Source organism: Arvicanthis niloticus, chromosome 13 (genome assembly GCF_011762505.2).
Source record: "Arvicanthis niloticus isolate mArvNil1 chromosome 13, mArvNil1.pat.X, whole genome shotgun sequence".
Taxonomy (NCBI): Eukaryota; Metazoa; Chordata; class Mammalia; order Rodentia; family Muridae; genus Arvicanthis; species Arvicanthis niloticus.
The window spans coordinates 51444611-51469446 of NC_047670.1; the positions used below are offsets into that span (position 1 = coordinate 51444611).

The following is a 24836-nucleotide window of genomic DNA, read 5'->3' on the forward strand; positions in this document are numbered from 1 at the left end:
GTGTCTGTAGCTGGTCTAGCATCCTAATGAGGATTACCTAAAACTCTGGGAATGTACTGTGATGGTAGCTGTCCACCCACCCTAAAGCTGAGGATGCGCTGAGAAACATCTCAGGTTTTCTATAGAAGAGATTTCAGAGTCATTCTGCATAGACAAATGTGTATCTGAGCATCCAGGACACAAAGTTCTGTCTACTGAGAAACCAGAACACCAGTGAATATGGTTAAGGGGAAGGTTTTTGTTGTCGATATGAGAGAGAGAACAGCCAGAGGCATTTGGAAGAATCTAGAGCAGGAAGAGAAGGCAGTTGTCTGAGTATGGCCAGCAGTCTGGAACTTGCCACGACAGAGGCAGGAGCAGAGCAGGGGGAGAGGGGGAGACGGGGAGAGTACAAGGAGGCAAAGAGAGCAGGAGGAGGAAGACAGGAAGGTAAAAAGATCACAAGCAAGAGAGGGAATATAGCGGAAGTAGCAGGGTGATAAAGAGAAGAGCTATGGAAGTTTAGGGGAGGGGAGAGGGCAAGGAGAGCTGGCCTGTTAGCATTGATTCTGAAATGTATAACAGGTACTTGTGATAATGAGGGAGCCTGGAAGCCTGCATACTCTTTGGTAGTAATAGCATGTACCAGAGGTAGCCATTTGTCCTTTTTGCCAGTGATAAGGAAAATGGCTCTTTTTGATAGAGGAGAAACAGCTTCACAAGTTCCTGAAGGACTTCCATTAGGACCACAATTTGGGGAAATGAAGTTTCCTTTGAACCTCAACAATTTAAGAAATATCTGTTTAAGTCCAGGAGGGGTGCTCTGGAAGCTGAAGCAAGTTGATCTCTCTGAGCTTGATGTCATCCTGGTTTGAGCTCCAGGTCAGCCAAGAAGTTAAACAACAAAAATCCTGTCTCAAAAAATGAAACAAAACCAAAAACAAAAATAAGGAAAGAAAGAGAAATGTCTGTTTAAAAGCTGGTAATATCCAGCCAGCAAGGTGACTCAAGAGACAAAGGCGATTGTGTAGGCATTCGGTCAAACTTAAACTTAACTGCCCAGGACGAATCCTGGGAGGAACACACTCCTTAGTCTGAGGACACCTGCTGGATTACCCTGCTGGATTAATTTTCAGAGGAAGAAGGGATTAACATTCCTCAGACCACAGGGAAAGGAACCCATCTGGGGGTGGGGAAGGCCTAAAGCATGTAGACACATTCCGCAGGACAGACCAATCCTTGCCACTTACAGACAAGGGAGGTCCTTGCCACCTCGTTCCCCAAAGACCAATCAGTTTAAAAGTCACACTGTTCCTCCAATCATATTGTGTCTAGTCACTGTTTCTCTAGTCTACCCCTTAAACTGTATAAAAACTGCTCTTAACTTCAACTTGGGGTTCTTCTTGCCTGCAAGAAGAAGAGCAAGCGAGAGAACCCCAGTGCTCTGGTTGTTGTTGTTAATGTTATTATTATTATTCCTCATGTTGTTGCAGCGAATCCCTCATCTGTGTGTGTTTCTGCAGGAGCGCGTCCCCTGGTTTGGATCTTAGAGTCCAACACTTGCTACCAAGCACCTGATTTCAATCTCCAGGACCCACATGGTTGGAAAGAGAAGGAAGCCAGCCAAAGTGCTGAGAATAGTAACTGTGAGAAACATCTCCGCCAATCCCTGTTCCCACCCAAACATCGAAGCTCAGAGAACACTGGAAGATGGTGGTGAAAACAGTAAAACTAGAGCTCAGGGAGGGCTGGGGCAAAGCCGGACCTTCTAGACATGTTGCCCATTGCCCTCACACTCACAACACAACAGATGTAGTTAGTTACACAGAATCAATTCCAGCACAGACTGGGGAGGAGCTCAGGAGGCCTCAACCCCAGCTGAGGAACTGCTGGCAATTGATGTCTTGGTTGGTTGTGGTGGGGATGTGGCCTCTAGTAGGTTGCCCAGGCTCCAGTGAATGGCCTTACACCTATGAACACATGGCCAACATTGACCTGACTCAGGAGGTTACTGAAACAGAGGACATGAAGTTGGAAGGAGGATGTAGTAAGGTGGCCCCAGGGTGGGGGAAGGGTGAGAGCTGGTGGGGGAATGGGGAGATCTGGAGGAGGAATAGGGTGGTGAATATTATCAAAATACGCTATATACATGTGTGAAATTATTATCAAAGAATGAATTCCAAATACATATTTGTTTAAAACAAGTGTGGTGGTAATTCTAGGACTTGGGAAATACATGCAGGAGGATTAGAAAATCAAGGCCATCTTTTACTGCCTAACAAGTTTGAGGCCAGCCTGGGCAGTATGAGACTCTGTGAAAATGACAGAAAGGTAGCTCAGTCCTATAATCTCCTCAGAAGGCTGACGTAGAGGATTGCCACATTTTTAAAGCCAAACTTGGACTATATATTAAGTGCCAGGTCAGCATGGAAACTCAAAAAATAAAAGAAATAAAGAAATAAAACAACAAAGTCCCTTGGTAACAAAAGGACTAAATTCCTACGGCAACCTTCTTCAGTATGGAAAAAAAAAAAAAAAAAACAAGGTAAAAGTCTTCTCAAATTGTATTAGTGAGATTTGAGACAGATCGCCCAGGGATGAATCTGCCCTACCTGATTGGGAACAATCACTCCATAATATTAACTGATGCTAACCCACCAGAGGACTTTAGAGGGAGGTGTTACAGGATATTTGATTACTGTTCATAGGAAACCTATGTGTTAGCAAAATACACAGTTTTAGAAAGATATTGCAATTAGGTGCGCCATGTAGAGTTACAGTTTGGGTGTGCCTCTAAAAGCATCCCTAGATAAGAATGTTAAAGAATAAAAAGTTCCGGCCTATTTTAAGGGAAGTTGTTTAGGAGGTGTCCTGCGGTCTTTGGGTGGCCTTGTAAGGAAGAAATGGTTTGGCCTCTATTGACTTGGCTTGGAGCTTCTCCCCCCCCACCCACCCCCATGTTGGTGACGTGGTTCAGCCTGCCAATAGTGTAGGGGAGGAGCTAGAGACTTCTTTGATAGCCATTGGACCTTTGAGAGCTTTCTCTTTTCATTGGCCCTCGCTTTTGGCTTGAGTAAGAGATAAGGGTTTGTTGTTTGCCTTTTGGGCTTGCAAGGATTGCAGAGTAGCAGAAAGCAGTTGGCTGGACACAGGTGAAACAGGATTCTAGGAAAAAGAGCCAAGGGGCCTTCATGGGTTTGGAGGGGCTCGAGGTAGATTAGCCTAGCAGTATGATACAGAAAGAGATTTCTTAAAAGCTAGCAGTTTAGTACAATCAGGCTTGTAAATAGATATTTTTGCAGAATTAAGAAAATAAAATTACCTTCCTGAGCTAGCAGATTTTTTTTTTAACCTCAGTCCCTCTTCCTGTGTCTTTATTGGTATAAATATTGGACAATTTAAATGGATAAACATTATAGGGGTGGGGCAGGATGATCTCTGTGAGTTCAAGGTCCTTTCGGCCTACATCAGTGGTTCTCAAACTCCTTAATGCTTCGACACTTTAATATAGCCCCTCACATTGTAGTGACCCCTTCCCCAACCACAGAATTATTTTGTTGGTTCTTCACAACTGTAATTTCGCTACTGTTAGGAATCACAATGTAAATATCTGATATGTGACCCTCAAAGAGGTCCAGACTCACAGCTTGAGAACCGCTGGTCTACATAGTGAGTTCCGGGCCAGCCAGAGCTACAGAGTGAGATCTCGCCAAGGGGGAGGGGGGGAGGGGGTGGAAGAAAGCACTGGAGACTTGGAGCAGCAGAAGTGATCCAGTTTATTTTATGAACATGCAAAGTGGGTACCAGCTTAGAATGACATGCATGGTGACAGAGTACATAAACGGTTTATAACCCTTACAAGCATAAGAAGTATGCCCCAGTTATTTTTGAATAACCAGGAGGGTATAGTTTTTCTTACTGAGAACTTGAAACATGTATATAATGTTCAGTGCCCCCCAGTTCTCTTACCCCGCCACACTAACACCCCCCCCCATTTCATGTGCTTTTTTTTTTTTCAAGACAAGGTTTCTCTGTGTATCCTTGACTATTCTGGAACTTGCTCTGAAGACCAGGCTAACCTCAACCTCACAGATCCACCTGTCTCCCTCCTGAATGCTGCCTCCTGAATGCTGGGAGTAAAGGTGTGTGCGCCACTACCAGCCAGCAAGGAGCTTACAATCTTATTGAACATCTAATCCTCATCTTTCTTTCCCTTTCTTTTTTTTTTTTTTTTAAAGATTTACTTATTTTATTATATGAGTACACTGTAGCTGTCTTCAGACACACCAGAAGAGGGTGTTGGATCCCATTATAGGTGGTTGTGAGGCACCATGTGGTTGCTGGGAATTGAACTCAGGACCTCTGGAAGAGCAGTCTGTGCTCTTAACCACTGAGCCATTTCTCCAGCCCTTTCTTTCCCTTTCTTATGTTTGTCTTATACTCAATAAAATCACGTGTTGATCCATTTGTATGCTTTACATTCTGTTCATTTTAAAGCTGTCCCTCTTTTCTGAGGTTGAATTATAAATTACTCTCCTGTCTCTTTAACAAGGATGCTCTCTTGACAGGCAGTGGTGGCACAAGCCTTTAATCCCAGCACTTGGGAGGCAGAGGCAGGCGGATTTCTGAGTTTGAGACCAGCCTAGTCTAAGTTCCAGGACAGCCAGGGCTACACAGAGAAACCCTGTCTCGGAAGAAGAAAAAAAAAAAAAACCAACCAAGGAATGTTCTCTATTATACTGGCCTCCCTGACATGCATAATTAAGGATCATTGCCCCATCTCAGGATCTGCAAGGTACCTTTTGCCAAATAAAGTGGGTGTTCCTAATTCCTGTAATTCAGAGCTAGGTGTCTTTGCGGCTATGATTCAGTCCCTGGCACTCTACATGTAGGGCAGACTGGAACACTACCCAGCCACACAAATCCCTGGGAAACCGGAGTTTTGCTTACCTAGGACCTTAAGCACAATTGTCTTAAGGTTTTTATTGCTGTGAAGAGACGCCATGACCAAGGTAACTCTTATAAGAACAAGATTTAACTGAGACTGGCTTAAGGTTCCGACATTCAGTCTATGTCATCAGGGCAGGAATCATGGCAGTGCCCAAGCAGGCATGGTGCAGGAGGAGCTGAGAGTTCAATATCTTGTTTCAAAGACAAACAGGAGAAGACTGGCTTCTAGGAAGCTAGGAGGAGGGTCTCTTAGCCCATATCCACAGTGACACACATCCTGCAACTAGTCCACACCTTCTCCAACAAGGCCACACCTCCTAACAGCGCTACTCCTGGGCCAAGCATATTCAAACCACCACAACAACCTTTCTTTTTTGTTTGTTTTTGTTTTTTTTTTGTTTTTCAAGACAGGGTTTCTCTGTGTAGCTCTGGCTGTCCTGGAACTCACTCTGTAGACCAGGCTGGCCTCGAACTCAGAAATCCACCTGCCTCTGCCTCCCAAGTGCTGGGATTAAAGGCGTGGGCCACCACCGCCCGGCCACAACAACCTTTCACCATCAGTGGGAGAGCACCAACCTGTGCTGTCCCAGGTGGAACTTCTAGCTTCCTAAACACTGGGAAGACACCAAGAAGTGACATCAGAAATCATATACTATGAAGGAAGTGGAATTCACACTGATCTGGACAGAACTAAATAAAAAACTAAAAAATAAACAAGCCCAAGAACCTGGCCAGTCATAATGCAAAGTTACTGCAAGATACCTAAAATTCCCAGTTTTGAACAAAAGATGATGATTCATACAAAGCAGCAGGATAAATGGACTCCTGTACCAGAAAACAAAGCAATAGTAACTGCTTCTGTAGGGGCCCAGAGTCTGAACTCAGCAGAAGTGTGTCATAGCATCATAGCATTGCTTGCGCAGGGGTTCATGAACAACAAGGCTGTGGTGGCCTTGCGACTGCATTAGCTTTCCATCACTGTCAAATAGATATTGCAGATGGAACGGAAGGGGGGCAGTCTGGATGTGGGGAAACAGAAGGGGAGGGAAAGGGGAGGGCGAAGGGAGGGATTCCCCCTGGAATTGGGGGGCATCTCTGGGATTGCTAGAATCTTAGTCCAATAGAAACCCTCAGGAATCTATAAGGACGGCCCTAGCTAAGCTTCCTAGTAACGGAGGATACATAGCCCGAACCAGCCATCTCCTGTAACCAGGTAAGACTTCCAACGGGAGGACTGCTACACCAACCCAGCCATAAAAGCTTCAACCTACGATCTGTCCTGCCTACAAGATGTGCTGGGGTAAAAGTTAAAAGTGTCACAGAAATCATGGGAGAGGCCAACCAATGACTGGTCTCATGCCATGAGATGGAGCCCACCCCTGACACTGTTCAGAGGGCCAGGAACAAGAGGCTAGATAGCTAGAGACCTACCTAGGAAAGAATCAACCACGAGTGGGAAAAAAAAAAAACCAAAAAACATGTCAATGAGAAGATTCTGCTGTACTCATAGACTGGTGCCTAGCCCAGTTCTCATCAGAGAGGCTTCACCCAGGAACTGATACAAGCAGATGCAGAAAACCACAGCTAGACATTAGGCAGAACTTGGGGATCCTGAGGAAGAATGGGGTGGGAGTGAGGAGAATTTCAAGAGCCAGTGGCATCAGGGCATCACAAGAAAACCCACAGAATCAACTAATCTGGGCCCATAGGGGCTCACAGACACTGAAGGCCAGTGAAGGAGGCTGCATGGGACTGACATAGGCCCTTTGCACATATGTTACAGTTGTATAGCTTGGTCTTCTTCTGGGACTCCTAACAGTGAAAATGAGACTCTGTGGCCTGTTTTGGGGACCCTTTTCCTCTACTGGGCTGCCTTGTCTAGCCTTAGAGGAGAGGAGGTGCTTAGTCTTACTGCGACTTGTTATGCTGTGGCTGGTTAGTATCCTAAGAAGCTTGCCCTTTTTAAAAGTGAAATGGAGGAATGGATGGGGAGGGGCAGAGAGGAGAGGAGGGAGGGGAAAGTGTGTGTCAGTAAGGATGTAAAAATAATCTTCTATCTAATGGTATATACCAAGCTATCTACCAGGTGCCAGTCTCTTCCAGGGGGGACAGTGTCTGCTGGGAAGCATCTGTGCCCAAGGGAACTGGGACTCTAGGGCCAGGCTAACTGTGAAACTAAAGGATCAGCTCTTTCCAGATTTGGACCCTGGCACAGGGATCATATGACCATTGTTTTTAATTATTAAAAATATGTTTTGCCTGACGTGGGAGCAAATGCCTTTAGTCCCAGCACTTAAGAGGCAGAATCTGATGGATCTCTGTGAATTCAAAGCCAGACTCATCTACAAACCAAGTTCTTGCCTAGGCAGGGCCATAAAAGTGAGACCCTGTCTCAAAATAACAACAAACCCAAAACTAAACTAAACTAAATAGTTCTGAGCTGGGCAGAAGACATAGGCTCTTGGTGAGTTAGAGGCCAGCCTTAGTCTGTTTATCACGTTAAAGCAATATAGTGAGACCCTATCTGGAGAAAAGAAAATTTGAGACAAGGTTTCAAATAGCCCAGGCTGAATTTGAATTTACTAAGTAGCCAATGACAACCTTGAGCTTCTGACCCTTAGGCAGGGAGCCTTCTGCAGAGCATGGGATCCAGCCTCATTGAGGTTAAATTGGGCAGCACTTAGTTTGGGCTCAAGGAAACCAGTAACCTATTGACAAACTGTTATTCTGCTTGTTCTGATGTTGAAATCGTGTCTAGAAACACATCCGCCTCCTTCTGATGCCTGTTATAACACGAGGAGCTGATGAAATTGGCTAATGGGTATTGGTAATTCAAGAAGAATGGAAGATTAGTCATGAACAATAAACTGAGAAGGCCGTTAAATCACTTAATTGGTTTGTACAATATGTGAAAGAAATTTGTTACCAGGTTTCTTCAAAGTTCACAAAGCCCTAAGAATTCACAGAATATTTTATTTGTAAGAGCTGGACTCAACTTATCTAAACCCCTCCCCTTTTCCTTAGATTCATTCCTTAAAGATTCATTTATCGTATGTTTATGCATGTTCTGCTTGAGTGTATGAAAATGCACCATGTGTGTACCAAGTTCCCAGGGAGGTCAAAAGAGGATGTTGGACCCCTTAGAACTAGAGGTAAGGATGGTTGTGAGCCATCATGGCAGTTCTGGAATCCAAACCCAGGTCCTGTGCAAGAGCAACAAGTATTCTTTACCTCCAGCCCCAAACCTCAGCTTTTTAAACTGTGGGTCATCACCTACTTCATTATTGTCATGCTTCTAAACACACACACATACAAACACACACATAAAACCATGCACACTTTTTGCACACACATACTATGCTGCCTGACATATATCAACTTAGATTTGAGCCTATTATAAATTGCAGTGTTTAACTGTGACACAGAGTTTCCTGATGTTCTTTCTGGAAACATTCTGTAAAGTTTTAGTTTTTATGAGTTTTCTTATAAGAATATAATACTTAATCACAAAAAATAAGAATTTTAGTATTTTGCTATGAACCTCCTTCAGCATGGAAGCACACATTATTCTATCTTTGGCTTGGATTGTGTTAGGGTTGTGTTTATTTTTTTTCTTTTTCTCATTATTCATATGTATGTTATCTTTGTGTGTGTATGCATCTGGGTGGGTCTCCATGCACATGTACATACGTGTGGAGACCATAGGTCGATGTCAGATATTGTCTTTGCTCTTCTGCTTCATTCCTGGAGGCCGGGCCTCACAGGAGCTTTCAATTAAGCCATAGTTCAGCAGCACAGCTAGTCTTGCTAGCCTGCTCTAAGGAGTTCGGTGTCTCCTCCTGGGTCGAATTTCAGCCAGGCCACCACACCCCACCAGTACTTAGGGTGTTTCTTGGGATCTGACCTTGCAACAAGTAGTTAGTACCATTGTCTCCTCAACCCGAGATGGTTTTGTGTGTTTGTGTGTGTGTGTGTGTGTGTGTGTGTGTGTGTGTGTGTGTGTGTGTGGCAGTCAAAGGACAGGTTGCAGGAGTCAGTTCTCTCTCTTCAGTGTGGATCCCAGGAATTGGACTTGGGTTATCAGAGTTTGCTGTAAAATACTGCTACTCCATCTTGCTTAGCACCCCGGGATACTTCATTTTAAACCATTTGAGTTGCTGGATTGAGCTTCATAAAAGTTTGTTAAATGAATGTTGGCTTGGGATTCAGGGAACATTTTCAGTAATTCCTGAAATGGCCCCAAACATAGTTCTGTTATTTTTTATTATATATTTATTCAAGTTAGCACTCTCGGCATTGAAAGTTATAAAAATCAAAATATCAATCAACTCTGAAAACACTGTGGTCTAGGTCCTGTGTCACAGAGTCGTGATGTAGCTCTTTATGTTAGGAGGCAAGACATCCATCTTATTAACATGCAAATGTGCCCTTATCTTTAGTAAATGTTAAGACTGGCACCAAAGGGACACTCAGGGATCAGAGCACGTGACACTGCTCTTGCACATAAAGCTGCTCTTGCAAGTTCAGTCCCCAGCACCCGAGTTGGTATGACTCACAGCTATCTGTGACTCCAGCCCCAGGGATCTGATACCCTCTTCTCTGGATTCCATTATAACCTACACTCACGTGCACATCTGCAGACATACACATAATTAGCAAAGAATAACAACAGGCTGGTATGGTGGTGCGTGCCTGTAATTTCAGCACTAGAGAGGCAGATGTCTGTGAGTTTGAGGTCAGTCTGCTCTACACAGGCCCAGACCATCTGGGCCTATATGGTAAGATCCTGTCTCACAGAACTACTGCTACTAGTAAGCCTTTTTTAAATCACAAATTTTAAAATTATGTTATGGGGAATGGATGAAGTCAGAGTAAATACATATTTTTTAAGACTTATTTATTTTAATAAGTACATACCATCTATCTTCCCACATACCAGAAGAGGGCAGCAGATCCCATTATAGATGGTTGTGAGTCACCATGTGGTTGCTGGGAATTGAACTCATGAACTCTGGAAGAGCAGATAGTGCTCTTAGCCACTGAGCCATCTCTCTAGTCCTGTAACTGTGTATTGTTAACACAAACACAGGCGTGTCAAGGACCCCAGTACCTCAGGCCACAGAAAATAGCAAGGCCTTCCCTTGGTCCATGCATAGTGCCCTCCTCCAATGACTGCAGCCTGAGACTGCTGCCCCACAGAGCTCCTCTACAGATATTGGCTAACTTCATTTAGCTTTATATATTAAATGCCCTGAGTTTCTGAACTGCTAGTTTGCCTCCATCAGAGTACATGTCCTATCTGGTCCCAGCGTTTCTGTTTGTGCCTGGAGTTTCTTTTTTTCTTTTCTTTCCTTTCCTTTTCTTTTTTTACTCTTTCCTTTTTAAAAGATTTATTTATATATTCTATGTATATAAGTACACAGTCACTGTCTTCAGACCCACCAGAAGAGGGCATCAGATCCTGTTACAGATGGTTGTGAGCCACCATGTGGTCGCTGGGAATTGAACTCAGGACCTCTGGAAGAGCAGTCAGTGATCTTAACCACTGTGCCATCTCTTCAGCCCATGCCTGGGGTTTCTTTACTTCCTGTGCATCCAGTCAGGTCAACCCTAAAAACATGCAGGTCACAGTAATAAAAACACTAAATAATTGCTTTAAAATGAAATGTTCTTTTAATGAATTTATTAATATTGCAAGAGCAGCAAGTACTCTTAATCCTGAGCCAACCCAATCCCATAACCATCTCAAAACTTTTGGAGCTAGGTACAATGGCACACACCTATTATCTCAACCCTTTATAATCAGAATTTCAAGGTAGGACATTTGTGTTTCTCTTCCAAGACTGGGGAAGCATTAGTAAAGAGGGGCTGGAGAGACTAAGAGCTGAGAGACTGGGACTCAATGAAACACTGTCCTCTGGATACGACATAGCCATTGACTCATGACCACACAGCACTTGTAGCTATGACACACAACCAGCAGGCACACAAACAGTATAAAGAAGGGAAACTAGCCAGGAAGAAGGGTGTTAGTAAGTCTGTAGAGAGGAAACGGGGGTTAATGGGAGGTATGATCATGATACATTGTATAAAATGTACAAAATTAACAAAAAAATGAATATTAAGGTCACCTCAGCTATAGTGTATGTTCGAGGCCGCCATAGGCTATAGAAGAAAATTTAAGTTACTTTCTCTATATATGTAGAAGGTGATATTACAGAAGAATTATCTTTAGAGGCTGTGGGCACATACATCTAAAAAAACTAGGGGAACTTGGTACAGTTAATTACAGCAGGCAGTTATTTAACTATATATGTGTGTGTGTGTGTGTGTGTGTGTGTGTGTGTGTGTGTGTGTGTGTGTATTTTACATTTCAAATGTTATCTCCCTCCCTGGTTTCTCCTCCACAAACCCCCTATCCCATCTCCCCTTGCCCCTGCTTCTATGAGGGACCTCCCCCACCCATCCACCCACCCACTGTCGCCTCACCACTCTAGCATTCCCCTACACTGGGCCATCCAGGCTCTACGGGACCAAGGGCCTCCCCTCCCATTGATGCCAGATAAGACAATTCTCTGCTACATATGCGGATGGAGCCATGGGTCCTTCCATGTGTACTCTTTGGTTGGTGGTTTAGTCCCTGGGAGCTCTGGCAGGTCTGGTTGGCTGATATTGTTGTTCTTCCTATGGGATTGCAAACCCCTTCAGCTCCTTCAGTCCTTCCCCTAACTCCTCCATTGGGGTTCCCATGCTCAGTCTGATGGTTGGCTGCATTGTTTTCTTTTTACAATATAGTATTTATCAACTTAAAATGTTTTACTGCATGCTGGGCTGTTTTCTCATTTCATTTGCTTAATTCTGGATCTACAGCTTCGCATTCCTGCTTTTAGAGAGTCTGGTGAAACAAGGAGGCAACTCAGACAAAGGGCCTGAGATTAACTCTTCAAAATGCAAAGATGCCCACTTCTGGGTGTCTGGGCATGCAGTCTTGGGGGGATGCCCATCATTCCCTGATAAGAAAGGCTTGCTATGACTCAACTGTCTGTACAAACACATACATCTCCTGCTGAACAGCAGCATTCCTTCTGGGAGTTGGGATTTTGAGTGCCTGCCCAACAGAGCCTGCCTATGCAGCAGTATACCAGAATCCCATCTCTGAGTCTCTGTGGGCCTCCCTGGCATAAAGCATCCCACCGTGTTGTAGAGGGAACGATGTGTGAGCATCTGTGAGGACTTGGCTTCTTCTGACTTCACCTCATGAGCTCTTTCCCCCTGGCTGACTTCCATTTCAATCCTTTCTTTGTGTTACATCCTCTAAGACATGAATATCATTATACCCTGAGTTCTGAGACCTCTTAGGAAACTGCATCCCTAACGTGGCCCTCAAATTTAAGTATCAGGTCCCATGATGTACTGAGAATTTTGGTTTAAGAACCCAGTTATGTGATTATGTTTTTGTTTTAATCCCAAGTGTGGGACATGGGGCTGCTTCAGATTGTCCACAGCTACTATGATTTATTTGTCTTATGCTCTAGGAGGGGTGTAATTTTTTGCCAGCTGCAGATAGTTTATGTTTGAAATTCTGGGGACTCTTGAGAGGGTATAAGTGTGAGAGCCCTGAAAAGGGCCAGCAGCTGCTGCTTGCTGTTCCCCCTGCTGCTGCTGGTTCCTGCTGCTGCACTTGCTGGTTTTGCTATTGCTTGGTTACTGGATGCCCTAGGAACTCGATGCCACTAACCAGCAAGCAGTAGTCTAAAGAGATCTACACTCCCTTTTTCCTCTAAACTTTCTCTCTTACCTAGTGTTGGGGGGGGTGGGGATTAGGGTGGAATAAGGGTGGGAAAGGCGGTAGATATAAGAATAAATAAAGTAGCTAAAATATATGCCTGCACAATGATGCTTAATTTTGATAGTCAACTTGGTTGGATTAAGAAAAAATCTAGAGGCTGGGCAGTGGTGGCACATGCCTTTAGGCCTTTAGTCCTGGCTCTTGGAAGATAGGTCTGTGAGTTCAAGGCCAGCCTAGACTTCAGAGCGAGTTCCAGGACAGGCAGGGTTACATGAAGAAATCCTGTCAAGAAAGAAAGAAAGGAAGAAATAAAGAAAGGAAGACAGAAAGACAGAAAGACAGAAAGACAGACCTACCTAGATTGGGGGCTAAAGAGACGACAGCTAAAAGTATTGCTGCTCAGGCAAAAAATCAGAGTTCAGTCCCTGACGCCCATGGCTGTCTGTAGCCCCAGCTCCAAGGGATCCAATACCAATACTCTCTTCTGGCCTTTGTGGGCACTCCCAGACACCAGGGTCTGCATCACACACACACACACACACACACACACACACACACACACACACACACGGCCAGGGAGGAGGAGACAGAGAGAGGGGGAGGGAGACATACAGAGAGAGAGACACAGAGAGAGACAGAGAGACAGAGAGAGAACATTTGTTTTTAAACTTTTTTTAAAAATAGAATCTAAGTCATGAGTGAGACGCACTTTCGGGAGCGTTTCTGATGAGCACGTCCAGACGGGACTAGTGAAGAGCGAATATTCCCCCTGAGATGGGAGCACTGCCCCATGGACTGGGGTCCCACACTAAGAAGAGGAAAGAAGGAAGCCAGATGAGTACAGGCAGTTTTGTATCTGATTTTCGACCACCAAGTCATGGAAAGTCCCAGCCACCGAGAACTCCACCTCTCCTTCCTGCCATGGTGGGTATTATCCTCTCAAACTGAATCAAAGTAAAGCCTTCCCCCCCAAATCTCTTTGTCAGGCCATTGATGATAGCAACAAAACCAAAAACAAAGGAAAAACTGATAAGGTCCCTGAATCTGAGATCTATCCTGGTTCTGCGACTACAGTATAGGCCCGAGGAGCCTGAGTACGAGGGGCAGTGGCCTGAGACCTTGAACCTGATGCTGCCAGGTTGAGGTCCTTGTTCCTAAGAGGTGGAAGGACACTTTTACTAGGAGGCCTGATGAGGGCGCTATGGAGGTGGAGGCTGCAGTGGTCACCAACTTTCTTTGGACTCCTCAGGCTGAAGAGCAGCTTTCTTCTGGCTATTCTAAGTGGATGAGGCTGTCACCACACAATGGGGTAGAGGGTCTTTGGATTTCCAGAGGCAATTTCGTATAACCAGCAATGCACAAGATAAACAACCCCAACAACCCCAACCTAACAGGGATGGCAGGTGCTCAGGCCAGCCGGGTAAGACCTGCTGCACATTGAAGCAGCTCAGTCCAGCTGACATAGTACAACCTCTGTGAGGGGCAATGTTGTTAAGTGCTAGGATTCCAATCTTTGTGGTAGACCATTTCTCCAGCTCAACACAGTATGTCCAGCCTACCTGCTTTTCTTGAGGTTAAATGTTGACAGTCCTCTAATGGAGTTGTGGGAGGTCTATGTCCCTCGCACTGGTTATGTGTGTCTTGGGATGCTTATCCTTGGGACCCATCCATCCTCTCTTCTCAGTATTCTATATACTAAGCTCGATGCTTTAATTTTCTTTTTTCTTTTTTTTTTTTTTTTAAAAAGATTTATTTAGTTTATGTATGAGTACACTGTTGCTGTCTTCTGACACAGGAGAAGAGGGCATCAGATCCCATTACAGATGGTTGTGAGCCACCATGTGGTTGCTGGGAATTGAACTCAGGACCTCTGGAAGAGCAGTCAGAGCTCTTAACCACTGAGCCATCTCTCCAGCCCGATGCTTTAATTTTCAAGTTTGGATAGTGACATACCTTTTCTTATGTACTAAATGGGCTGGATGGTGGGGGAGGGGCAGCAGGTGAAAAGGTTGAGCTCCTTGCAAGTGACAATGATCACTATGAAACAGAAACACAGAGAGGTGCTGGGACAGGGATGGGGGTGTCTCCCTTTTCCTTTCTATTGTACTGGACTGACATGAGAGGCTGGAATATATCGAGCTAGAAAGAGTAACAAGACAGGTAGGTGACAGTCCCTCTGCCTGCTTTAGTTCCCAGAAACTACAGTCCTTAGGAACGAAGTCCCTAAACAGTCTCTTTAGGGATAGTTGATTTAAAAAAAAAAAAAAAAAAAAAAAAAAAAAAAGCTGCTATGAACCTGTAACACTCAGAGTTCTTTCCCTCCACTTCCAAGACATAAGACAGCTTTGAGTTACTGCTAGACTTTATTTTTACATTTTATTTATCTGGGGAGATGGGAGTGTGCCTGGCACAGTGTAGGCATAGAGGTCATTAGACCACAACTTCTGTGAGGAGGATGAGGAGGAAGGAGTTCTCTCCACATATAAGTCCTGGTGGGTTTTTGTTGTTGTTGTTGTTGAGACAGTGTTTCTCTGTGTAGCCCTGGGTGTCCTGGAACTCTCTGTAGAACAGGCTGGCCTTGAACTCAGAGATCTGCCCGCTTCTGCCTTTCAAGTGCTAGGACTAAAGATTTGAGCTGCTACATCTGGCTGGTGTGATATTCTAACTCTCCTAGTCCTCCAGAACTGAATGCTCCTTCCCTTTAGGACATCTGTCTTGTTCTATGTTACACTCACCTCTCCAGAACAAACTCTTCTGAATATTCTCCCCCATAAGGGCCTCATCATTGCTGACAGACAATGGTACTGTAACTCTCCTAATAAAGCCCATCTGAAGAGTAATTTCATCTCAGGATCCTTTCTATGAATCTGTATTATCTTTTATCTATAACAACAACAAAATCTCAAGCGTATGGATTTCATATTTTCTGAGTGAAAATACTCCAAAAAAGTGTATACTAAATGACCCAATCTTTAAAAGAACTCCAAAACCTATTATACTGGTGCATATATACAACTGCAGGTGTTTTGTGCTTCCATTCAGGCAACAGAGAAAACTTACTGGCCAAGGTAAGGGAGGGAAACTTATAAATTAAAACCAAGTAAATGAAAAAAAAAAAAAGGGGGGGGGAACCCTAAACTAAAACTGAGCCACAAAGATAATAATCACGCGTACCTGTAACAAAAAAAAAAATCGTGCTTACTCGGGCAAAAGATCAAAAGATAAAAACAAACAAACAAACAAACAAACAAAACAAAACAAAAAAACCCAGAAGACCAGGTCCGATTCCCAGTGGCTCACAGCTGCCTGGAATTTCTGTTCCGGGGGCTCTTATGCCGTCTTCTAACCTCCGCACCAATAAGCACACACGTGACGAATAGACATACAAGCATGTAAACATTCGCACAATAAAAATAGATATATAATTTTTTTTAAGACAAAAAAAAGTCTACGCTGGTACCAACAAATCGTCCGGAGGACGTCCGGAAAGAGAAGTCCGTTTGCATGGCGTACCTACTTCAACAACCCCGGAAGAACAGCAAAAACCGGCTCCGCTCCGGCCTTCGGTTTCCCGGAACTGAACGGCCTAAGTCGTACATTCAGAAAGCCGGGGATACCACGAGTCGTAGTTCCCTTGGACCGGAAAAGGACTAGTTTACCGGAAGCTACAGTTCACCGAGACTGAAAAGGAAACGGACCGACGGAAGTCGTAGTACGGGAGTCCCAGGTCATCTAAGGGGTTGTGCTCTCGGAGGCGGAGCGAGGACTACACAACATGGCCGGTCTGGAGCTCCTGTCCGATCAGGGTTACCGGATAGACGGCCGCCGCGCGGGGGAGCTGCGCAAGATCCAGGCGCGGATGGGCGTGTTTGCGCAGGCCGATGGCTCCGCTTATATCGAGCAGGGCAACACCAAGGCACTGGCTGTGGTCTACGGGCCTCACGAGGCGAGTAAGCGGCAGGGACCGGGGGCTCGTGGCCGCACGTCGAGGGAGTAGACCCAAGTCTTACGACTTAACTCCTCCGCTTATGCAGCAGTATACCAAAATCCCATCTCTGAGTCTCTGGGCCTCCCTGGCATAAAGCATCTCAACACACGTTGTCCCAACGTGTTGTAGAGGGAACGATGTGTGAGCATCTGCGAGGAATTGGCTTCTTCTGACTTCACCTCATGAGCTCTTTCCCCCTGGCTGACTTCCATTTCAATCCTTTCTTTGTGTTACATCCTCTAAGACATGAATATCATTATACCCTGAGTTTTGAGACCTCTTAGGAAATTGTATCCCTAACGTGGCCCTCAAATTTAAGTATCAGGTTCCATGATGTACTGAGAATTTTGGTTTCTTTAAGAACCCAGTTATGTGATTATGTTTTTGTTTTAATCTCAAGTGTGGGACATGGGGCTGCTTCAGATTGTCCACAGCCACTATGATTTGTTTCACACAGGGACTGGCCCGTGGCCACACGTTGAGGAAATAGACCTAAGTGTTACTGCTTAACTCCTCCGTCTCTATGGGCCCTGTGCTTATCTTTTCTCCTGGGCTGCCTGCTTTATCTCTGAGGTGCCTCAGCCAGTCTGGCGAAGCTCCACGCACACCCTGATCCTTTAGTTCAATATTCTGACATCTTGTCGGGGAAAAGACCTCCCAGGCTGTTTCTGCACCTACTACATCGATTTTCCTGGGTCTTCCAAGTCGCTTGTTTCCCTACTGGAATATAAACCCCCAAGACAGGGACATTAGATTAAATTGTCTGCCTTTATGGCTGAGTTTCAGTGCTGTAGCAAGGCCAGCAAAACATGGACATTTTAAGGTTTGCTAGGATATGGAACTCAGCTTTCTAGGTGGAAGCCAGGATGATGGTCAGGTATAGAACACTGAGGGCAGACTATTGGCAGGTAGAGGGACAGTAGATCAAATAAAGTTGAGGGGTTACCAAGGAGGTGAGGACCCAGGGCTTTGAAGGTCAGGAAAACTGAGATTTTCTTTTACGTGTAACAGGAAGTTTCTGGAAGGTAAGTAAAATATTAGTTTGTAGGTGACACGGTCAAATCAGATGTTTGTAAACATGGTGGCCACAATGGGAATAATTTGGGAGGAAATGTTGCAACCGAAGAACAAAGAGTTGCCTGCCAAAGGTGAGGATGATATGGCTTAAGCTGAAAAGTAGCCCCTCCCCCCAGCTATGATTTGGAAACAAAGTAGCTGCTTTCTGAAGCACTTTAGAAAGAAGAGAAGGAAGGTTGAGCCATCGAGTGTCAGTGACCCAGGAGGTAGACAGGCCTGGCTCATTCATTCTTTTTACTCCAGATCCGGGGCTCCCGATCTCGAGCCCTGCCTGACCGGGCTCTAGTGAACTGTCAGTACAGTTCGGCAACCTTCAGCACAGGTGAGCGCAAGCGAAGACCTCATGGAGACCGGAAGTCTTGTGAGATGGGGCTGCAGCTACGCCAGACCTTCGAGGCAGCTATCCTCACACAGCTGCACCCTCGCTCTCAGATTGACATCTATGTGCAGGTGAGCTACCTGCAGCGTCCGACCACGCCCCAGGGGCGGGGCTTAAAGATATGAGGGCTGTCTGAGATGCTGGAGGATGAGATGTCAGTCTCATGTCTTGATGCCCCCTGCAGGTGTTGCAAGCAGACGGTGGGACCTATGCAGCATGTGTGAATGCAGCCACGCTAGCAGTGATGGATGCTGGGATACCTATGCGGGACTTTGTATGTGCATGTTCAGCTGGCTTTGTGGATGGCACAGCACTAGCAGACCTCAGCCATGTGGAGGAAGCAGCTGGAGGCCCCCAGCTAGCCCTGGCCCTGCTGCCAGCCTCTGGCCAGATTGCACTGCTTGAGATGGATTCGAGGCTGCATGAAGACCACTTGGAGCAGGTGCTAGAGGCTGCTGCCCAGGCAGCCCGAGATGTGCACACTCTGCTGGATCGTGTTGTCCGGCAGCATGTGCAGGAGGCCTCTATCTTACTGGGGGACTGAGTGGAAGCCACCCATATCCAGAATAAAGGCCTTTTCCTCTCCTGAACACACCTTACTGTACAGCACTTCAAAGCAGCTCAGGGCCCTATAGAGTGCAGTCCCTAAGTGGAAAGAACTTGTGCTAGGAAGAGCAAGTGCTCATGTTGTGTCTGCCCAGATACCAGGGTCCACAAAGACCACTAGGAGTCTGAATCTATGCAAAACAGAGAGTCTTTATTCATGATTAAGCTTAGACCCTTAGATTCCTCCAATGCATCAGATTTGTGCTGAGAGCCCCGAGCCTCAGGCAGAATTTTCATACTAGTTTGAGCAGGGAACAGGGGTCTCTAGCATAGCAGTTGCCTTATTTGGCAAGGGTTGATCAGGGAGCCGGGGTCTCTCGCCTGTCAGTTGCCTTATTTGGCAAGGGGTATCTTGGCACACAGGGTTTGGTCATTGATGAGCAATTTATCTGTAACCTTTGGAATTTTAGGCACTTTCCCTCTATTTCCCTGATTGGCTCTGGCCTAGGGCAGTTTCTTCCTGGAATTGTTGGTGCTATTTCTAATAACCACAGTTCAAACCAGGGACAAGCAGGCTCAAGATGGAGTCAGCTTACAAATTGGAATTTCATCTGTCGCCTGTGTTCCTCACTTAAGACCTCCGACTAAGTAACGTGCCATGCTTACAGAGCCTGTCAGGAACAAAAGCACAAGGCTGAAGTAGCACTCAGCTGGATATGGGTGCCCATCATTAAGAAATGCAAGGTTAGACTTATGCAGTGGTTTTCAACTTGTGGGTCACAACCCCTTTGGGGTCTCATACCCGATATCCTGCAAATAAGATATTTACATTATGACATAACAGCAAAATAATTTTATGGTTGGGGGGGTCACCATAACATGAGGAACTGTATTAAAGGTTAGAATGTTAAGAACCACTGGACTAATGTCTTCTTTCTGTGGGCCTTTTCTGCCTCTTACTTTGGGCTCTAGAAGGAAAGCAAACCTCTGTTGCACCTTGGTCATTTATCCTTAGACTCTTACCTCTGCACCCTTTTAGAGAAATTGCCTTCATCCTCCACCACCCCTCTCCTCTGGTCACCAACTCACTCACTGTGCCAGTGAGCCCACTGTCTTAAAGTTTATGACATCCATAGAAATGATTCAACATCAGATCCTCAGTTCACATGGGCCCTAAGTCATAGCTACAAAACGGTCGTTCACTATCTCCCTTCAGCAGGCATTCGTCTTCTCCCCGTTCTAGCTCTCTACCCACCTGCGTTACACACTCCCGAGAACCTTTAGGCAAGCACACTATTACTGCTCCGTCTGAGTTCCGCCACTGTCCCGCCCTTCAGCTGCCCGCCCGCAGCTTCACAGCCCCAAGTTCCAGTTCCGCCCACTGGCCGCCACTGCATCCTGTAGTTCTCCAGCCTACTGCAGTTTTGAGCACGCGCAGAGCTAGCGACCTCCATTGTGGACATGCGCAAAATGTGGTTTCCAAGGATATCTGCCGCTACCGAGCGTAGTGGCGCGATGGATCCTGGGACCGGAAATTAAGGCGTCACTGGGCGCCGGGTCTGACAGGAGCCCGGCTCTTGGAGGTGTCAAGCTGCGGCGAAAGCAGAGCCCCGCGCCCCGCCATGGGTCTCCTGTCGGACCCGGTGCGCCGGCGCGCGCTCGCCCGCATCGTCTTGCGCCTAAACACACCTCTCTGGTGAGGGCGGGTACAGGGGGCGGGACTCGCGCCTACTGCTCCAGGGTCTGCGTCCTCCTTGCTAGTGTCACTCAGGCACTGAGCTAGGAGCTGTGGTCCCTATCCATCCCTGATATAGCGTCTCGGGTCTTCTTTTTTTCCCCTGGAGGCAGGATTTCTCTGTGTAGCTCTGGTTGTCCTGGAACTCGCTCTGTAGACCGGACTGGCCTGAACTCAGAGATGCGCCTGCCTCTGCCTCCTGAATGTTGGGATTACCGGCGTATGCCGCCAATGCCCGGCTTCGGCTCCGGTTTTTAATGGCTTGGACCCTCTGGGGCATGGTGGAAGCCACGAACGAGCGTTCCAGGTCGGGCTAATTCTGGGCCCCCTCTATACTCTCTCGCAGTGTGCTGAGCTACGTGGCTGGCATCGCCTGGTTTTTGGCGCTGGCTTTTCCGCCGCTAACACAGCGCACTTACATGTCGGAAAATGCCATGGGCTCCACCATGGTGGAGGAACAGTTTGTAGGTGGAGACCGTGCTCGGAACTTTGCCCGGGACTTCGCTGCCCACCGCAAGAAGCCGGGGTGAGTACCTAGCGGCGGGCTGGGCATTTCAGGGGCGGCCGAGACCAGGGAGCTCTACTTAGAGGCTGTCTTTGTGTCTCCAGGGCTCTGCCAGTAGCCTGGCTGGAACGGTCCATGCGATCTGTAGGGCTGGAGGTCTACACCCAGAGCTTCTCTCGCAAACTACCCTTCCCGGATGAGACCCATGAGCGCTATGTATTGAGGGAAAGGGGTGTGCCTGGGAGAAAAGCACATTGGAAGGGTGGCTTGGGTTGGGTGTCTTGTTGAAGTGCTCTGGAACCAAGAAACTCTGGGAGGGATGGTCTGAAGACCTCTGGTGGTGGCCATTGTAGTGCCAAGGAAAGAAGGCAGGCTTCAGGCTGTCTTCTGGTGGGTCTGCTGAGGCAGTCCCATCAACACTTTGTGCAGATGGTGTCAGGTACCAATGTGTATGGCATCCTGCGGGCCCCACGTGCTGCCAGTACCGAGTCCCTGGTACTTACCGTACCCTGTGGTCCAGACTCCACCAATAGCCAGGCTGTGGGGTTGTTGTTGTCACTTGCTGCTCATTTCCGAGGTAAGGCTCTGGGACTCTGGTCAGGGAGGGTTTGACCAATGCCCCAGGCTCTTACTGACCCTGCCTTTGGCTTCCAGGGCAGATTTACTGGGCCAAAGATATAATTTTCCTGGTAACAGAACATGATCTCCTGGGCACAGAGGCTTGGCTTGAAGCCTACCACGACATTAATGTTACAGGTAAGTGTAGCCCTAGTTTTGCTCCCATCTCTTTCAGGGTCAACTGTTGTCACTTGAACTCCTGTAGTGCTCACTGCTTGCTCCTACAGGCATACAGTCATCTCCCCTGCAGGGCAGGGCTGGAGCTATTCAGGCCGCTGTAGCTCTGGAGCTGAGCAGTGATGTGGTCACCAGCCTTGATGTGACTGTGGAGGGACTCAACGGTCAGCTACCCAACCTTGATCTGCTCAACCTCTTCCAGACCTTCTGCCAGAAAGGGGGCCTGTTATGTACACTCCAGGGCAAGGTGGGACCACCGGCTTGGGAGCATGGGGCCTGTGAGAAGGGGTGAGTCTGATCCTGTCCCCATGCCTCCAAAGCTGCAGCCCCAGGACTGGACATCACTCGAAGGGCCATTGCAGGGTCTGCAGACGCTGCTACTCATGGTGCTGCGGCAGGCCTCTGGCCAGCCCCACGGCCCCCACGGTCTTTTTCTGCGCTATGGAGTGGAGGCCCTTACCCTACGTGGCATCAATAGCTTCCGCCAATACAAATATGATTTGGTGGCAGTGGGCAAGTAAGTCTCTGGACCCCTTTCCATGCTTGAGGCGGTATCTAGCTGGGTTGAGAAGATGGCTAGTCCTGACCTGACCGTGCTCCTGCCAGGGCTCTGGAGGGCATGTTCCGCAAACTCAACCACCTCCTGGAGCGCCTACACCAGTCATTCTTCTTCTACCTGCTGCCTGCCCTCTCCCGCTTTGTCTCCATTGGACTCTACATGCCCGCCACGGGCTTCCTGCTCCTGGTCCTTGGACTCAAGATATCCTCCACCCTCGTTCTCATTACTCACTTGTGGACAGACTCACCCAGATCCCTTTAACTATAAAGTGGGACAGTCCTTCATCCTACCATAGGGGTGGGGAATCGAGCCTAAGATCTCCCAGCTAGCAAATACCATGTAATGTCTTGTCGGGGTCCTTGACTTGCTCTATGCTCTGGAGCTGTGGATGCAGTTACACGAGGCTGGATTGAACCCCGAGGAGGCTGGGAAGGCTCCTAGCCCTGGGTCTCCACTCTTGGCCACACAGGTGATAATATACTCTGCTGCTCTCAGGATAGGGTTTTAAACACCCCTGGCAGTGCTTTCTGCTGCTACCCCTCAGTTGGACGGGTGGTATGCGTCCTTGGGAGTTCCCCCTATGCCTCTGGCCTAACTCCAAGTACCCATGTGTTCTGCAGGGTGTAGGCCTGGCCTCACTTATGGCACCCCTACTGATCTCTCAGGCCATGGGTTTGGCCCTCTATTTCCTGCCTGTGCTGGGCCAGCACGTAGCTACTCAGCATTTTCCAGTGGCTGAAGCCGAGGCCGTCGTGTTGACACTGCTGGCGATTTATGTAGCCGGCCTAGCCCTTCCACACAACACACACCGGTGAGCAGCTGGGCTGGACAGGTGGAGGTGGCCCCTGGGTACTTAGATGGATTCCGGACTGCCCTTGAACTTCTTACCTTGTAGAGTGGTCAGCTCACAGGTCCCAGACAGGGGCTGGATGGCACTGAAACTGGTAGCCCTGATCTACCTGGCACTGCAGCTGGGTTGCATTGCTCTCCTCAATTTCTCCCTGGGCTTCCTGCTGGCTGCCACCATGGTACCTGCTGCCGCACTCACCAAGCCCCATGGACCCCGGTAAGTGCTGGTCCACCTCTTTTCCACCAGGACCTTTGTCCCTCACTGAGGCCAACCCTCATTTATTCACTTGCTGGCATCCACCATGGTACATACTTAAATGTTGCCCTTGTCCCCAGGACACTCTATGCTGCCCTGCTGGTAGTGACCAGCCCAGCAGTCACACTCTTCAGTAGCCTGTTTCTCTGGCGGGAGCTTCAGGAGGTACCACTGTCTCTGACAGAGGGTTGGCAGCTCTTCCTGACAGCATTGGCCCAGGGTGTGCTGGAACACTACACCTATGGCGCCCTCCTCTTCCCAATACTGGCCTTGGGTCTGTATCCTTGTTGGCTGCTTTTCTGGAATGTTCTCTTCTGGAAGTGAGGTCTCTGGGAAGGGATTCCCCAAGCCTTCATTCTACCTCCTCCCTGGAAAATAAACATGTGCTCTGTTTCTGTACTTTGGGATCCTGACCCACTGTCTTACCACTGTCAGAGCCCCTGGCAATTGGCCAGGCATTCCCATTCAAGTCTTTGGAGGAGCCACCCTGGTCATACTCTCAGGTGTTCCTCTCCTGATAGCAGAAGTGGGAGCCCAGCCCCATCAGCTGGAGGGGAGACTCAGCTGGACACTGAAGGGGCAAGTGTAAACCCACTCCCAGCTCTCCATGAAGTCCTGCAGGTAGGCAGGTCCATGTGACTATGCTGTGCTCTCCAGTGCTGTGCTAGAAGCGATTCTGGGGCATGAGATAATCTGCAGCAGGGTTTGAGGGCCTGACAGTAGCTGTGGTACACAGAGACCTCACAGCACCATCTTTAGTCCTGAGCTGAAAGAACAAGAGCTGGAATCTTAGGAGGTTCAGGGTTTGGGCTGTGTTTCTAGCCCAGGCTAGAACTTCAGTGTGGGCTTTATATGGAGTACAAGAAACATCAGGCCCCGCTTAAAGTAGCACAAGCCAAGGTGAGGTGCCCACTAGAGGCAGAACTCAGCATAGTAGGAAACGGTGGTACTCAAGTCTAGCCAGGACCCAGAAGCAATAGACTAAGAAAAGAGCCCCAAAGCAGGACAACACTGACAAGCCAGAACAGAAGGAATTAGGTGGTTTTGACAGGATCCCCAGAAGGAACTACAGTACCTTTTGTGGAAGAAGGAAAGACATGTGGTCTTTCTGACATGTTAGGACCCTGTCAGAAACTTTAGTGGCTAGTCTGGAGACACATCATGGGATGGCCACAAGGCCTTGACCGAAGACAATAAAAAATGAAAGAAAGGTATAGAGGTGCCTTTACACTGCCCGTAGTAGCTTCAGTGTTTGGAAGGGGGCCTTCCGCTCAAGGAAGCTATAAAATCCATTAGAATCAACTCGGGGCCAGGAGACCCTCCTGGGACCTCACTGATGGTTCCTATCTTCCCTTGAGTTGGTTCCTCTTGGCCGTTGGGAGGTACATGTGGTTTCAGAGAATTTCATTCTGAGCCAGAGTGATGGCTC

General features: G+C 47.4%; 2 protein-coding genes across 2 annotated transcripts; both read left to right on the plus strand.

Annotated features, from left to right (window-relative positions):
- The first annotated feature begins 16390 nt into the window (after positions 1-16390).
- Positions 16391-19622, plus strand: Exosc4 (exosome component 4). The gene is made up of 3 exons (XM_034517588.2): positions 16391-16664; positions 18027-18233; positions 18347-19622. The coding sequence occupies exons 1-3, from the start codon at positions 16494-16496 to the stop codon at positions 18704-18706; spliced, it is 738 nt and encodes a 245-aa protein (XP_034373479.1). The 5' UTR covers positions 16391-16493; the 3' UTR covers positions 18707-19622.
- Positions 19623-20228: 606 nt separating this feature from the next.
- Positions 20229-23806, plus strand: Gpaa1 (glycosylphosphatidylinositol anchor attachment 1). The gene is made up of 12 exons (XM_034517507.2): positions 20229-20404; positions 20790-20969; positions 21053-21164; positions 21378-21525; positions 21603-21704; positions 21794-21990; positions 22064-22260; positions 22350-22503; positions 22676-22771; positions 22923-23113; positions 23198-23368; positions 23488-23806. The coding sequence occupies exons 1-12, from the start codon at positions 20331-20333 to the stop codon at positions 23729-23731; spliced, it is 1866 nt and encodes a 621-aa protein (XP_034373398.1). The 5' UTR covers positions 20229-20330; the 3' UTR covers positions 23732-23806.
- Positions 23807-24836: the final 1030 nt, after the last annotated feature.